The sequence below is a fragment of the Mytilus edulis genome, chromosome 2, assembly GCF_963676685.1.
Source record: "Mytilus edulis chromosome 2, xbMytEdul2.2, whole genome shotgun sequence".
In the NCBI taxonomy this organism is placed as follows: Eukaryota; Metazoa; Mollusca; class Bivalvia; order Mytilida; family Mytilidae; genus Mytilus; species Mytilus edulis.
The window spans coordinates 83,777,053-83,793,955 of NC_092345.1; the positions used below are offsets into that span (position 1 = coordinate 83,777,053).

General features: G+C 32.5%; 1 protein-coding gene across 1 annotated transcript; it reads left to right on the forward strand.

Moving 5' to 3' along the window:
* Window positions 1–440: 440 nt before the first annotated feature.
* Window positions 441–12,090, forward strand: LOC139513175 (bifunctional coenzyme A synthase-like). The gene is made up of 10 exons (XM_071301454.1): window positions 441–546; window positions 3,251–3,866; window positions 4,627–4,841; window positions 5,476–5,607; window positions 5,875–6,001; window positions 7,911–8,038; window positions 9,117–9,198; window positions 9,861–9,961; window positions 10,537–10,683; window positions 11,767–12,090. Exons 2-10 carry the CDS (start codon window positions 3,260–3,262, stop codon window positions 11,833–11,835), a joined length of 1,608 nt encoding a protein of 535 aa, XP_071157555.1. The 5' UTR covers window positions 441–546; window positions 3,251–3,259; the 3' UTR covers window positions 11,836–12,090.
* Window positions 12,091–16,903: the final 4,813 nt, after the last annotated feature.

The window sequence follows — 16,903 nt, forward strand, 5'->3', positions numbered from 1 at the left end:
CAATTCAATTCAATTCAATTCAACGAATGGTCGACATGTGTAATCTGCTTCCGTCCGTTGGTCACCTGGATGCACTGTTTATTTGTCGGGGAAAGTTGTGTGTTAATGGTTAGACCACAAATCTATATCTTTGATGACCAGTTGACATCTAATTCGCGTTTTTGTCATACGTATTTCCTAATCGAAAGCCTGTCATATTATAGACCTAGATAGTCATAAATATAAATGGACACTGTACAGATAATTTTATTATCAAATCAAAGTGCCCTTGTAATTATTCATAACATAATAAACAAACAAACCAACCAACAAGTAAGACAAAAATGATTCATACAGTTATAATTATATTGAGTTTATAATAAAATCAAATAATCGTTCGTGTTTCGTATTTCGTTTTCTTTCTGGTCCAGACCCGGGTTTGTATCACACCTTTTGTCATCTTTCCGAGTTGTGTCCCTTGCTAATGTGCCAAAAGTTGACCTTTGTTTACAAGTAGTTTCACCTGGTAGTTTCAATGTACCTCTATTCTTTGGTTTTAATAAAAAGGTATATCAACTTAAATTTATGTAACCTTAAACCAGGAACATATATACTGTTCCCAGCTTAAACCAACCTTTAACTCACTTCTAAAATCAAATTGTAACTTTCTGACCAGATATGGCCTAAAACCACTATACCACATAATAACTGTAGTCTGTAGATTGTTATAAACAATTAAAATTAATAAGGCGACAATGATGGCCTTTTTCGAGAAACAAACTTAAGAAAGTTGATTTTTTTGTTAGAATTAATGAAAAGTTTTTGGTCAGTATTTTTTGTCCAAAAAATATAGGTGCCTTTTCTTAACATAATTTGGACTTATCTCCCATACCTATCAATTTTGCACTCAAAACCATATGTCTCATCCGAGCATGAAAAGACCATTCAGTTCTGTTAGGGCTAAGGAAAATAAATTATTTTGCCTTTGGTATAATGGAGGGGGCTGATTGGAGGGTCTCATCACCATTCACGAGTTGATTTTTTTGTCAATCACAATCCTGCTTAATTATTGTTAAGTGAGAAATACACCTTATCGCTATTCCCGGCTGACCCGTCCGCTTGAACTTTTGACGTCAACAACAATCACTTTTCCATTGTGGCGTCAGACATTTTGTTTTATGACGTCAAAATTTTACGGGAACCTGTGTGATTTCCAGCAATGGCGGACAAATAGCGATAAGGTGTATTGTATCCCACTTCTCGTTGCCATAATAGGGCATGTAATTTCCCCTGTCCCACCGAACTTCATTTCCCATTTTCACTCTTAAAAAATCTGCCAATCCTGTGTCATGCTAAGACCCCAATGATACCCACAATGCAGAGTGCACAAAGTATCTGATATATAATAAAAAATAACCGGCACACATATCGACCAATCAGGATTAGCCATACTCTTAATTCTGAATACCATGTTAATCTAATGGTTTATTGGACCGTAACCTCAATGCAATTACTATATATCCTTTTTATGAGGGGTACATTTCAAGTGATAAAATATATATTTTTTTGTAAAAAACACTTTTAAGTACATATCCTGACACTGATCATATGAGCACATATTTATATTATTTGAAGAAACTTTTTCCGAAGAATCTCATATCTATCTGGTATTATATGGTCAAAACATGTCCAAGAATTTTGTAATATTATTGGGGGGGGGGGGGAGGACAGTTGTTTCATACAACACCCTCTTTCTTATATAAGTGTTGTAATTTGGAACAGACAGGAATAAAGTAGTAGGCCTACTAACAGTCAGAGCTCAGACATAAATAAGTCTGAATCTGCTTTTGACTTATAGATGTCTAAATTTGTAAATTTTAGGATTTGTCTCCCTTTAATGCAAGACAAAATACGACTTAAGGTAGCACAATACAAAGATTTTATAACTCCAACTCCCAAGTTTTAAAATGCTGTAACTTTCTTAATAAAGCTTGAAAATTTATAAAAGTGGTAGTTTTGGATAGCTTTACTCTTTCAAATAAATGCAATGTTAGTATTATGCTTTAATTATGTAACCAATTATAATGTTAACTGTGTCTAAAATATTTTCACCAAATTTCCACTTTCAAATGAAATTAGCTTCTGCATAGGTATCCCTAGAGGGTTGATTTTATTATATGTTGTTCCTATGGCCATTATCTACAAAAGGTTGTCTCAGATTTTAGATAGAATGTATAGAACAAATTTTACACCTAATTAATCATTATCTTCTTTTATGTGGTTAGGATGTTTACACTAATTAGAGATTTGTGAGAGAATGGAATACCATAGAGACAATCTGAGACACCCTTTTGAAGCCCAAAATGTGTTGATTAAGATTTCGTTAAAATTTTTAGTATAGTTAAAGAGATGATAGAGCTCAATTCATTCAAGTGAACGTACCCATATTTTGCCACTAATTACATAATAATTGATTACATAATGATTGCATAATAAAAATATTGCATTCATTTAAAAGATAAATCTTTTATCTATCTATGTATACCTCTTTTATTATTTTCTATGCATTCATAAGAAAGTTACAGCATTTCAAAGGTTAGTGATTGGAAGTAAAAAAATCTTTGTATTGTGCTACCTTAAATAAGTCAAATATTGTTAAGCAAGAAATGATTGACCAGAATCAAAAAGTTGCAAATATCAACTCCTACAAGTCGATAAGTTACCAAAATTGGTCAACTTCAAGACCCACGCATACTTATAAAAAGGTCATGCATCTAAATCAAATAATGACAACATTGAAATCCAATGCCTTGTCTTCTAAAGAAAAATATGAATGAGAGTCTGAAAAATCAGGGAATATGTTAATTAACCTTACAATGCAACCACCTGGATCCACACTTAATGAGGTAAAAGATCTGTGTTTAGTAAGGATGTTCAATTAGATAATTAAATATAGATAGACCAATTCCTTGTGAACTCCTAGACAGGTTTTTACTGTCAAAGGTGGTGTAGTTTGGCCACCAAGTCAAGTTAAGTTTTTTCATCAACATAAATAGACCTAAACAAGTCTGTCATTTTGTGACTTAGATAAGTCTAAAATTGAAAACACATTTTTATAAAGAATACATGTTTTGACTTCTTTAAGTCAAAAACAGAAATAGACTTGTTTATGTCTGAGCTCTGACTGACTAAACATTCTTTCCTATATTGTCTAAATTTCCTACTTTGATATCCTTTTCTTCATGCTTTAGTTTTGATTTTTGTTTTGCAGGTTTTTATAATGTATAAAACAGGACTTTTAATTCTGACAAGACCACTTCCTGTTTTAAAATCAGCTGTTCAATCAGTTTTGGAGGAAGCTGCAACAGTAGTATCCAATACACTCTATGTTCATATTCAACCATCATCCAGTTCAGATACATTCAAAATCGGGAATGTGCCTTGTTCTAAAGACTTCCGATGTCTAATGACACAGTTGTACTCTTCTAGTGCTTCGCTATGCAATAATTTAGATGTCAGAATATTATTAAACAATGTATCAAATTTACCGTTGGAAAGGAATTTAAAATTTGATTTAAAAAGACCTTGTGATATTGTACTGATAGACAATCAATTGATTGCTGATGAATTTCAAAATAAATCTAAATCTTTAGCAAGCTTAATGAAAGATGGATTAAAAGGACCAGCAGAAGTACACACATTAAGCATGCCTGCTGACAGTCAAAGCAGTATGATTGAGGATGATAAAGTGGAATCCTTTGATAATGTTGTTCTTGGTGGAACCTTTGACCGTTTACATGCAGGTCACAAAATAATGCTGAGTGAAGCATGTTTCCTGGCAGAACGACAGATAACAGTTGGAGTTACAGATGAAAATATGAATCGAAGTAGGAAATTAAGACAATGTAGGGAAAAGTGTTAAGTAGGCCAAAGATAAACCCCACTACATGTATGTTTATTTTGTTCCAAGAAACAACACTTACATTATCAGTTATTGAAATACTTCTTATATATTTCCTGAAAAGTTTTTATCAATTGTACTTATGCAGCACTGATGTTAGTATGAAAGATTTTAAATGTTGACTTCAGCAATGAGGGTAGGAATGCCCTTTACCGTCAAACAGTAATTTTTAGCGCAAATTGGTTAAAATTTTACCATATTAAAATTGGTCAAAATATTCTTATTGTGATTTGTCAGCGGTCTCAAATAATTATCGTACCATTATTTTTTAGAAATTTTTTAACCTGATTCGCCAATATCAGTAGATTTTTTTATCGTCTAAATGAAAGTGTACATTTTATCGTCATGCACCAAAAATTATCGTTAACATCATTTGGCAAGAATTTCTTACATTATTCATCATGAAAAAAAATGACAGGAGTGTTGAATAACTCAGACTAATTGATGCCTCCATCAAACAACATTATTATTCTTAGGTGAATAATCTTTTCATAAATTCCAAAAACACTTCTTATCTGAAAACAAGATAATCTCTGATATGCAAAAATGTGTGTTTATCATACTTCATGATATTTGAACAATAAAAACTGGAACAAAAATAAGGGGGATACACCACTTAGCACATACAAGGTTACACACTTTATTGAGTTACTTGTATATACTGTAAGAGAATAACACTTTTTCAGAAAAGACATTATGTGAACTGATAACTCCAACAGAGAAGAGAATTGAAGGTGTTTTAGACTTTCTACAGGATATCAAGCCATGCATTGAACATAAAGTTGTGGCAATAAATGATATGTTTGGTCCGACAATCTCTGATCCAGATCTCCAGTTTATTGTAGTCAGTGAAGAGACAAAGAGAGGAGGAGAAATAGTCAATGAAGAAAGACAGAAGAAGGTAGATATATATACATTCGTGTAAAATGACAATATTGTTTTATTTATCATCAGTTAGAATTATCTAAAGAAGTAGGTCAACCATAATGGTTCAAAAACAGCCCTTATAATAGGAAGAATTTGAAAATTTGTATACTTAGGGTACCACCATTAGATTTTTTTGGGGTTGCAAGGTTGATTATTTTGCCAATGGAATATTTACTTTCACCTGCTACATATACTAGCACTGCTTACCAGTATTACTTTCTAAGAAACTATAAATGACTATGACATTGTTTGATAACCTACTAGTCCTTTTTTGTATATATAGAAATCTAAATAAAAAAAGGACAAGGCAGCACATCAAATATTACATCAAATATTATATATACTGGATCTTCTAAAATAGACAGATAAGGAAACAAATTTTAAACAACTTAAAAAGATTTGCTCCACAGTACTAATACAAGATGGTTAATATACAAAGATAATGTTACAAAATCATGTTGACAAATATTTTGGCCGAACAAATAACCTACAATATACATTTTGACCTGACACAGTGATGATCTCTTGTTATTTGCCCAATAGATATTTTAGTTTTTAGTCAACAGAGTGAGTGGCAATTTACATGTTGATAAAATAAATTATTTCAGGGATTTACTGTTCTGAAGCAACATGTGATAGAACTGGTTGTAGATTCATGTCATAATCAATACGAAGAGGAAAAAATAAGTTCATCATCATCGAGAAAGAGGCTTCTTGGAACTGTTATCAATCCTATTGTGGTATGTCTTCTTTGATTTTATTTACAAATTTTTCATATTATGAATGCAAATAATATATACAAAGTTTTGTCCAACTCAGAATGGCTCTGTGAATTAAGTGATACATGTACTGAGTTTTGTTGTTTTCATGGCCACTGCTAGAAGTTGTGTCATAAATGAGATTTGAATTTCTTTGGAAGGTCAAGTTAGAAACAAATGAATATTACAATAATTCTGAATACAGAAATGTGTTAAATGCTTCATTGTAAATTGTATATATTTTTTCAGCCAAACAGAAACATACCTAGCTCTCCTTATGTAATAGGATTGACAGGAGGCATAGCTAGTGGGAAGTCAGCACTGTGTGGAAGGTTAGAGAAACTAGGTGCTGGTATAGTGGACTGTGACAAATTAGGTAATGTCCATATCAATGGTTGTAATGTGTCACTTCATTGACCTGCCCTGTCTGATAAGGGAGGTAATAAATAAGAAAATGTATGCCCTATCTGATAAGGGAGGTAATAAATAAGAAAATATATGCCCTATCTGAAAAGGGAGGTAATAAATAAGAAAATGTATGCCCTTTCTGATAAGGGAGGTAATAAATCAGAAAATGTATGCCCTGTCCATTATGGGACAAAACAAATAATAACTGATAAGGGAGATGATTAACAACAAAAGTGTATGCCCTGTTTGATAAGGGAGATAACAAAGAAAGAAGCATATGCCCTGTCTTTGTCAAATAAGGTAGATAACAAATCAGGATTGATGAGGGAGATAACAAATAAGGATTGATAAGGGAGATGACAAATATGGATTTGCCCTGTCTGATAAGGGGGATATCATAAATAGGGAAGTACCGAAGATTCATTTATTTTCATTGATACCCATTTTTGTGGATCAAGGCAAAATTGTATTTTCCTGGATATCAGATTTTATGGTTTTGCAAATTCCATGAAAATTGGTTTAAAACCAAAAATAACGAATCAACAGTATGTACTGTCTGATGAGGAAGATACTATGATATTATTACGTAAGTATTTCTGTATTGGCCTTGTTCTTGGTCCGAGGCTTGCTGTATTGGCCTGAGGCGAAGCCGAAGTCCAATACAGCTGGCCTCGGACCAATAACAAGGCCAATACAGAAATACATGTAATAGTATCTGTATTAATTAACTACAGTGTTACAATATTTTTTTTTAATTTCATTTCAAAAGAGATAAATATTTTTACTTTAAAGTGGAACTATCCAAATCTCAGTTTGTTTCTTTTTACAAGATGCAATACATAATGATCTGGTGGCGGTGCTGTTTCCAGGTGTCTTCAGCATTTTCTCATCTGATGAATTTTTCTACCCTTTTCAGTCACTATAAAGTGTTACAACTTAAATTTAGACGCAACACATAAATAGTAATTGGAAAGGTACTGCCATTGCATGTCTTATGCAGAAACTGATTATAAAATCGATGTGTACCATCGTCATGATCGTGAAATAATTTATGAGGTCGTCAAGAAATGAACTTTGCGATAGTCTACATGTTCCCCAAACCTGAAATAATTCTATCGTCTGCTTTCAAAATACTTTTTAAATGAATGTGACCGTCTTTTTAGCCTGAATTGTATGCCATAATGACATTTTCAGCATGTTTAAGATGACTAAATGACAAACTGCGTCTTCAAAACAACTGTTTACTTTCATTTCGTGTTTATCGTGACTTTCGATGTAAAAACTAGAGACGTTTCGAAATCCTGCACTTGTGTCATCTCGGCCAATACAGAAAAAAATCTATATTGGCCTAGTTATTCTGTATTGACCTAGTTTACACCTTATATTGCATAGGCAGTTTTCATCATATTAAGTCCAATAACAGTGTAGTTAATTAATGAAATAAGATAATCATAGTAAGCACTGTTAAGAACAGAGATACACATCAGAAAAGATGTTGGTTTATGGCTTTTTATGATAAATCAGGAATACTGATTCGTTATGCTGCTCTTTGATTTATATATAGATAAAAAGATATACATGTATAGGTTGCATCAATCAATGAGACAACACCCTAACAACATGATAAAAAAAGATATTTATAAGTTTAACAAAATACAAGGGTCTTTATCACTTGTTATACTCTTAATTGTTGCTAGTCTATACATGTAAGACTATGTGATATTTTTGAGAGACACACACAAATAATAGAACTTTTGTAGTTAATGATTTACATTTTCTTCTAAACTTGTTATTATTTTATATTTTTAAGATTGAAAATTGAAAGTTGAAATAAACTTAATGGTACTAGCACAAAATATTAAATTTTATATTTCTAGGCCATGAAGTGTATTTAAATGGAACACCCTGTTACAATATTTTGGTAGAACAGTTTGGCGATGAAATTGTTGGTAAAAATGGAGAAATACAAAGAAGAGCCTTAGGATCTATTGTATTTAGCAATCCAGTGAGATTAACAAATATTGTATATATCTTTAGATGTTGCATTTGCGAAGTCCAGGGTTTTTGAATTTGACAAATAGCAAAATTGGAATTATCTTGCTCTTTACAAATAGTCCATTTGCCAATTACTGATTTAATTCATCTTGCTCCTTACAAATAGTCCATTTGCCAATTACCGAATTGATTCTGTTATTACACACTTTTTAAACAAATTACTTCCCTTTGTCAATCATAGACTGGTTCCATACCGGACACAATTGGCTTTTGCCAGTGCAAAGCATGATGAATTGAAAGTGATGTATCGGTGGTTTAACTAATTTTTCATGAAAAATAATTTCTGATGTCAAAATTATTTAGCTTAACAACAAATTAATGTAATTAAAAGATTGAAAACCTTAAAGATTACTCACATTACGCACAGGTAAATTTGCTCATTCTACTAGCTGTCCATTGTGAATAAAAATTAATGTCCCTTATAAGGGAGACAACTAAAAAAGGGATCTCTAATTAAAGGGTCAATTATGGGAATTGGCAAATAGCCTATTTGTCACTACCATGCTATATTTTAGAAGTGAACTTGATAGGAAATAAAAGTTGAATGTAACCAATGTTAATTGATAAATAAGAATTTCTAATTATTTGTAGGTTTATAATTTCCCCAATGAGTTGATTATATATTTATAATTAACATGTAGTTTGTTTGATCTGAGTTGTTCATTGGTCAAAATTTGATTATGATGTCAAAATTTTCTGCTTTCTTTTGCTATTGTGACATTAAAAAAATGGTGAACATGACTGATGATGCAACATGCAAAGAACACATGTTTCGAAGATTTAAATTTGTAAATTTAGCTGTCTCTAGGAGAGAAATATTGTTCTTTAATTTTTAGCAGTGTGAGAAAAATATTTCTCCTCACAAGTGAAAAAATGATTTGTAAAATTTTTACTATGACTTTAAAATTTTCTCGATTTCTTCTGAATTTCCTTTGGTGTCGGGTGAAGTCATGAGAATTTTTTTTTTTTTCAGTTTTTTTCACAACACATAAGTATATATATACATGTTTATAATTATATTATTTCAGGAAAAGCTGCAATTACTCAACAGAATTGTTTGGCCAGAGATAGGAAAATTTGCAGAAGACAAGATCAAGAAACATGCTGAAAGTTTGTAATAGATTAATTATTGTATGACTTCCATGCAAAAAAATACATTATTTGAATATAAAGTTACTCTTCAATTATTAAAGTTTTGTTTTATACTTTAATTTATATTCAAATTTCATCTCGAAGGATAAAAACTGACCACCTCAAAATATCCAATAGGGCTGTAAGTGAACTTCCACAATAATCAATAAATCAAATATGTCGGCCCAGGCCATGTGAAAATGATAACAAATCTATGGCTTGTATGAATTATTCAAGATCTAATAAGACAAATACGATAATTTATACATGTAAAACTAAAGCGAAGATAAATATGCCATGTGTATGGCTGTTTTATTTTACCTCCTGCAGGATAAAGCTAAGAAAAATCCCAATAACTATGACTTGCATGAGCTTTTTCATAAGAGCCTCTATAAAAAAATGTATTTTATCCTTTAAGCAAAAAAAAAAAAGTTCTTGTTGGCTCCAATTTACTTGTAAAGTAAGTAAATAAGTAAGTAAATATTCTATTTGCACATTTATGAATTTCAGCAACTCAACATGACAGCTTACTCCTCAGTTACAACATGTGAACTGTGTCAAATATACAGTTGACATGTTATAACAACATGTTTATACTACTGTATAAATCTATTTAATTTCACTTTTGTTGTATTTTATAGATGGTAAAGAAATTGTGGTTTTGGAAGCCGCCTTACTATTAGATGCAGGCTGGAACAATCTTGTACATGAAGTGTGGACATCTGTTGTTCCCCCAGAGGAGGTAACTTACCTCAAATATTAACTTGCTATATGATAGCTGTACTTATATATTATATTATGTTGGATAAAAAAAAATTAAAAAAAAACATCACAAATTTCAACTTGAGATATGTGTTACTGTTGTTAAAATGATAAAATGGGGTTGAAGCAATGAGAATGTTAGAGTATTCTTACTCTGGTGTTATTAGAATTATTGTATCGTAACCGATACTCACTTCATGACCTTTGAAAAAAACCAACACTTTTTAATGTCACATTTTCTGTTGTGACGCAAAATTACAACTAAATTTTTTTTTATTTTCTTCAATGACACAAACTTGAAATGGTGTATTGTGATATTCTCATCTGCCCTGAACAAGTGAAATCTAAGAGAAAGAAATAATCATCCAACAGTTCGGTAATTTACATTCAAAATAAAATCTTTAATTGACACGTTGACAACTGGAAATAAGGTGTTGACAAAATACACAGTAATGATTGTTTATTATCAGGAGAATTTACAGGTTTTTGTAGCAGTTTTGTCTATTAATGATTCTTGTTGGCCTTGCATGGCTAAACACTCCGTCTTTATTCTAGGCAGTTAAGAGAATGATGGACAGAAATAATATGACAGAAGAGGAAGCAAACAAAAGGTTAAAGTCACAACTATCCAATAAAGAGAGAGTTCAAAGATCAAATGTTGTATTGTGTACTCTGTGGGAGTATGAGTACACTCAAACACAGGTATAAGTTTGTTTGAAACAGTTTATCTTTTTAAAACATTAGATGCTTATGGGCATACAGTACAGAAGAGATATAAACATTGAACTTGTTTGGAAATTTTCACACAAAGTTAGTGTTGATTTGCACTTTTGGATTTGCCAAGAAATTTTGCCAACTACACTACTTATTTTAGTGAGAATTTTAGTTTATTTTTCCATGTTTCATGATAGAAAAAATACTACATTTCATATTTACTCGTAATACATTTCCTAAAAACTTCCTCAACTCTCAAATGGAAAGAGATTTTTCACCTGATTTGTTGTCCTACCTGTTACAAAGAAAGGGTGAATGATGATGTATTACTATCAGTACATATCAGTTTTATAATTATTTATGATGCCCTGCTCCTTAGGACATGCTCCTGTGACTTTGAATTAATTAGTCATTTTCAATTTTAAGTTGTCTGCTTTTGAAGTAAGTTTGAAAGGAGCTATTTGCGATAGATCATAATGTTTTCTATAAAGTTGCATAATCATCAGTACATAACTATTTCAAGACCTTGTCCACTAGGTCATGGTCCAGTGAGTTTTAATCAATTAACAATTTTCCATGTTAAGTTTTCTGATTCAGTTAGGTTTTTTTTGGAACTATTTACAAAACCGGTAGACAATACTTTATATAAAGTTACATTGCTGTCTGTACATCTCAGTTTGTCAACTATTTTAAGGCCCTACCCAACAGATGGTCCAGCGACTTTGAACTAATTTGCAATGTTGCTGTCCATCAGATTATCTTTTTCAGAATTTTATGTTGACAGGTGAGACATATCTCTGTGTCAACAGTTTATTTTTTGCTAAATGTCTCTATGTTAACATGCATTGAGGTTGATTCCCAAAACAAAAATTGGATGTTAAAAAAAAATGAAATCGTACCATTATTGGTAAAATTTACCTTCAGGACAATTTTATTGCCACTACAGAATTTTTTTTTCATGTTACTGTATATCCTTTTTCCTGCCAAAAAGTTTAATAAGATAAAGATATATGTTTCAATATCATGAGTATTGTCAGAATCAAGGTAATGATCTCGTATCATTTTTTCTAGGTTGAGAAGGCATGGTCCTTGTTACAGAAGAGGTTAACAGAGAGGAACTCAGAACATTCCAAATATTGAACATTTTAAACCTGTGATATCACATCTCAAACAGACAGTACATTGTCTTTCAGTCATCTTTTGAAAAAAAAACCACTTGTATGTAATATAAAGCTCTATGGATAATCATGAAAAATTTAATATTAAACTTAAAAAATCATATAGAAACATTATATTGCCAAATTTATAACATTTAAAAATGTTTGAAGTTATTTTTTTATGTACATGAGTTTGGTGCTGTTTTCATTATAATTATTCCTCAATACATTTCATTGTTAAGATACAATAAGTAAATAAATGATTAATCAAGTTTGATCTGTTTTGTCCAGGTTGCGATGAATGTAGAAAAGCAAGACATGGGTACTACTTTTTGAAATTATCGTCAAAAACAGTTTAAAAAATGAGGATTTATGATATGCAATTGATAAAATATATGCTGTCCATTGGCATCATTATTACAATTTGCTGGTGTGTAAACCAGGGGCATAGCTAGGCAATTTTGATGTGTACGCAATGCCGGAGAAGGAAGTTATACGGCAGGGGATCTGGAGGCCGCTCAAGGCCCCCAGAAGCTCTGGGGTAAATGCAACTTCCAAGCAAGGACCGAAGCTCATAAACTCGGCAATCACAGGACTTCGGGAATGTCCGGAGAGCCGACAACCTTGCTTCGGAAGTTGGGGTAAATGGTGCAAAATCCTGCATTCTCGCAATTTCCGAGGACTTAAAAAGACCTCACAGAAATCTTACTTTTAGGAGAAACAAGTCAACTTTGGAAATAAATAATCAGAGAAAAACAAAGAAACCCGTACTGTTGGCTTTAACAATTTGTTTTTTTTTTCCTTATGTGTAGTGGGTTAAAATGGCTTGATTAGGTATCTTTTATTTGTTACCTAATCATGCTGAACCCACTTTACATTAGAAAACAAACTTATTTCTAAGCCAACACTGTGCAACTTAAATGGTATTTTTTTTATTGAGAAAATACACAAATAAAAATTTGAATCACATATATCTTTATGTTTTATTTTATGAGTGAACAAGCAGTGTTTTTCAGCTTTTTTTTCTGTCAAAGTTAATTCTGAAAAACCAATTTCCTTTCTTTTTTTCTACTAAAGGTGTCCAAAACCGTGTCTGCTTTTAAAAAAATTCTCGGTAACTGTTCAAAAGACTGAGTCCAGATAAACGATTCGTTTTCATTGTATTTCTCAAGTAGGTCTTCACTCTTCTCATGGTACTAAAAGACCGTTCTGCCGTTGCCATCGAGACCGGCATACGACGGACGGACCAACAGACAGACGGACGGACAGACGGATGCACAGACCAGAAAGCACAATGTCCATCTATTATCGTAGGTAGGGCATAACAAAATCAAATCAATTTTTTTTCTTCAACAATATTAAATAAAATTTAAGATAAAATTCTAAAACTTTGCTAGTTAGTAAAGGTTAAAAATGGTAGTAAAGGGTGGGGTTGGGATGGTGGATCAGTACTTTTTATATTCAAATCAAGTTAGGATTACGGAAAACAAAAACTTTAAAACTGAAAGCATGGAAAACATGCACTTTTATTTAAATTTGGGAACATGATACTTGTTGAACGAAAGAGGCACCCGTCTTGCACTAAAATTTAAAAAAGTGAAAACACGTTGAACGTCAAATGAAAAAAAAGGTGAATACAGTTGCACGAAAATTACCCTTTACCACCCCCGTTAAACTTAAGTTGGACTAGACTGTTTAAGACTTATGCATACCTCACAGGAAATTCATAAGAATGAATTGATGTCCATGGTCTCTTAAGAATGTCATATTTTATTTCATCAGTTATTTTGGAATCTTCAGAAAAGATGTCAGGGTAAGGAGGCATAGAAGACGTAACAATTGTGTTTTGACACCCGGAGGACTCATGCAGCCATTTTAAATTGTTTGCATCAGCAACAGAATTACTATGCTGGTTTCGTAAATGGAAAGGGAAGACTAGTTTTCGGAACGGAATATAGCTACAAAGTGATCTATAACATATTTGTATATTTTTTTTATTAACTTCATTACTTTAATTTTGTTCTTACTAGATTTACCATATTTTTATTTTTGTGAAATTGTCGATGTGTACGCAACTGCGTTTTTGCGTACAGGTTGCTACGCGCCTGGTAAACTATTGGTATTAAGCTTTATATTTCAGAGGGAAGATAAATAAAGGCAACAGTAGTATACCGCTGTTCGAAATTCATAAATAGATTGAGAAAAATAACAAATCAGGGTTACAAACTAAAACAGAGAAACGCATCAAATATAAGAGGAGAACTACGACACAACAGAAACACAACATTAAAATGTAAAACACACAGAAACGAACTATAATATAACAATGGCCATTTTCCTGACTTGGTACAGAACATTTTAAGAAAAAATGGTGGGTTGAACCTGGTTTTGTGGCATGCCAAACCTCCCGCTTTAATGGCAATGTTAAATATAACATTAAAATGACAACATTACATGACAGGACTACAATACAAATAAATGGGAGAAAATACAGGAAAGAGAAACACACAAATAATAGCTAACAAAAGGTATCAGGTTTTAAATTTTGATACACCAGATGTGCGCTTCGTCCACACAAGACTAACCAGTGACGCTCAGATGAAAAAAGTTGAAAGCCAAAACATTTAAAGTTGAAGAGCACTGAAGACAAAAGTTTTAAAAAGTTGTGACCAATACGGCCAAGGTTTTCTGCCCGGGATAAGAACATCCTTATTATTTAGAATAATTCATACAGTAAAAGACTTAAGGCTGTTGTCCTTGAGCTCATTTCATAATTCATTGGTCAATCATAAGTTTTCCTGGTTAAGTCTGTTTTTGTCTAGCCTTGAGAGAGTCCAAAAGTAAGACATAGGTATGCTGTTTCCAGCGTTGGTGGCAGTGATTGCAGACTAGTGCAGAGGCATCAACAATTGTATAAGTTTGTGATTTGGTCTAAGTTATGGTGAACCACTTGTGGTAGTTCAATAATATTTGGTATACAGTTGTATAAGCATTCACACATTTTCTTTCCACAGAGATTATTTAGCCTATCAGTCATGGTCTATTGACTTTAAAACTTGTGCTATGTATTAAGTTTTTTGATTAGGTCAGTTTTTGGATAACCACTAGTAGTAGGTCAATGATATTTGGTTTGCAGTTAACTGGCTATTATTTCAATTTGGAATTATTTTTAATTATGGAATTTCTTGTGCTTGAAATTTTTTATAAATTCCATGTTTATTCTGTATTATAATGTTTTGAGCCGTGAAAAACACTTTCCATACAATGTATTTTGTATAGATAGTGTTGTGCGCGGCACAGTACATTCTAATGAAAATGTGCTATCTTTGTAATAAAAAGTGTTGTGCGCGGCACAGAACATTAAAATATTAAAAATTTCAAGCACTAGAAATAATGCATATTCCATAATTAAAAATAGTTCCTGGATGAAAAAATAGCCTTTTAGTGGTAAAAGCATTGACATATCTCATTTCAAAGGAGATTATTTGGCTCTGCCCCTTAGTCATGGTCTATTGACCTTGAAACTTGTGCTTTGTTTACAGTATTAATTTGTGATCAGGTCAGTTCTAGAGGAACCATTAGGGGTAGGCTAATATTAATTGGTGTGCAGTTGTATAAGGATTAGTACATCTTATTACCATGGAGAATATTTGGCCCCACCCCTCAATCATGGTCATTTAACTTTAGTACTTTGACTTAGTTTACATGTACAAGTTTGTAGTAAAATTAGTTTAAGGGGAACCCCTAATCTTAAGTTACTGACATTTGGTTTGCAAACTTATTGCCATTTGCAAGTCTTTTTCCATGGAGATTATATAGCCCCCCACCACCTCATCATAGTTCATTGACTTTGAAACACAACTTTTACATAGTTTACAAGTTAATGTTTGTGTTTAGGTCTGATCCCATTTTCATGATTCATAGGGCAATGTTAGGTTTAAGTAGTTATGTCCTCTTCTTATGTACTATAAGTAATAGGTCAACTATATTTGGATCTATGGAATAATTCCAAGGTGTACTTGCTTGTGTGACAGGATTAATCTGACCTTGACCTCATTTTCCTTGTGCTTTAATCAATGTGATATAAAAGGGCAAGTCTGGTTCTTGTAAACTATAAGCAATAAGTCAATTATATTTGGTGTACAGAATGATTGCAAGGTGTACATGTGACTGGCAAGTATCATCTGTCCATGACCTCACTTTCATTGTTCATTAGTTAATGATAAGTTTCCATGTTTTAAAGGGAATACTTGTATTAAGTCATTCTTGGATATAAAGAGTAATGAGTCATACTTTGCTATATATAGCACCACTCAGTGTAATGAGTCTTGCTTGGCTATATAGCAACACTCGGTGTAATATGTCATGCTTGGTTATATAGCACCACTCTGTGCAATGAGTTCTACTTTGCCATATATAGCACCACTCAGAGTAATGAGTCTTGCTTGGCTATATAGCACCACTCGTTGTAATGAGTCGTGCTTGGCTATATAGCAACACTCGGTGTAATGAGTATTGCTTAGCTATATAGCACAAATTAGTGTAATGAATCGTGCTTGGCTATATAGCATCACTCGTTGTAATGAGTCGTGCTTGGCTATATAGCACCACTTTGTGTAATGAGTCGTGCTTGGCTATAAAGCAACACTTTGTGCAATGAATCATACTTGGCTTTATAGCACCACTCTGTGTAATGAGTCGTGATTGGCTATATAGCACCACTCTGTGTAATGAGTCGTGATTGGCTATATAGCACCACTTTGTGTAATGAGTCGTGATTGGCTATATAGCACCACTTTGTGTAATGAGTCTTGCTTGGCTATATAGCACAACTTTGTGAAATGAATCATGCTTGAGTATATAGCACAACTTTGTGTAATGAATCATGCTTGACTATATAGCACCGCTTTGTGTAATAAGTCATGCTTGGCTATATAGCATCACTCGGTGTAATGAGTCGTGCTTGGCTATAAAGCAACACTTTGTGTAATGAGTCGTGCTTAGCTTTATAGCATTAATCTGTAATGAATCATGCTTGGCTATAAAGCAAC

What these genes read in the sequence shown, in the direction of transcription:
- LOC139513175 (XM_071301454.1), top strand. Translation starts at nt 3,260, where the DNA reads ATGTATAAAACAGGACTTTTAATTCTGACAAGACCACTTCCTGTTTTA. An exon ending in CTGTTGTTCCCCCAGAGGAG is followed by an intron (nt 9,962 to 10,536) that starts GTAACTTACCTC and finishes TCTTTATTCTAG; the next exon opens with GCAGTTAAGAGAATGATGGA. An exon ending in ATGAGTACACTCAAACACAG is followed by an intron (nt 10,684 to 11,766) that starts GTATAAGTTTGT and finishes CATTTTTTCTAG; the next exon opens with GTTGAGAAGGCATGGTCCTT.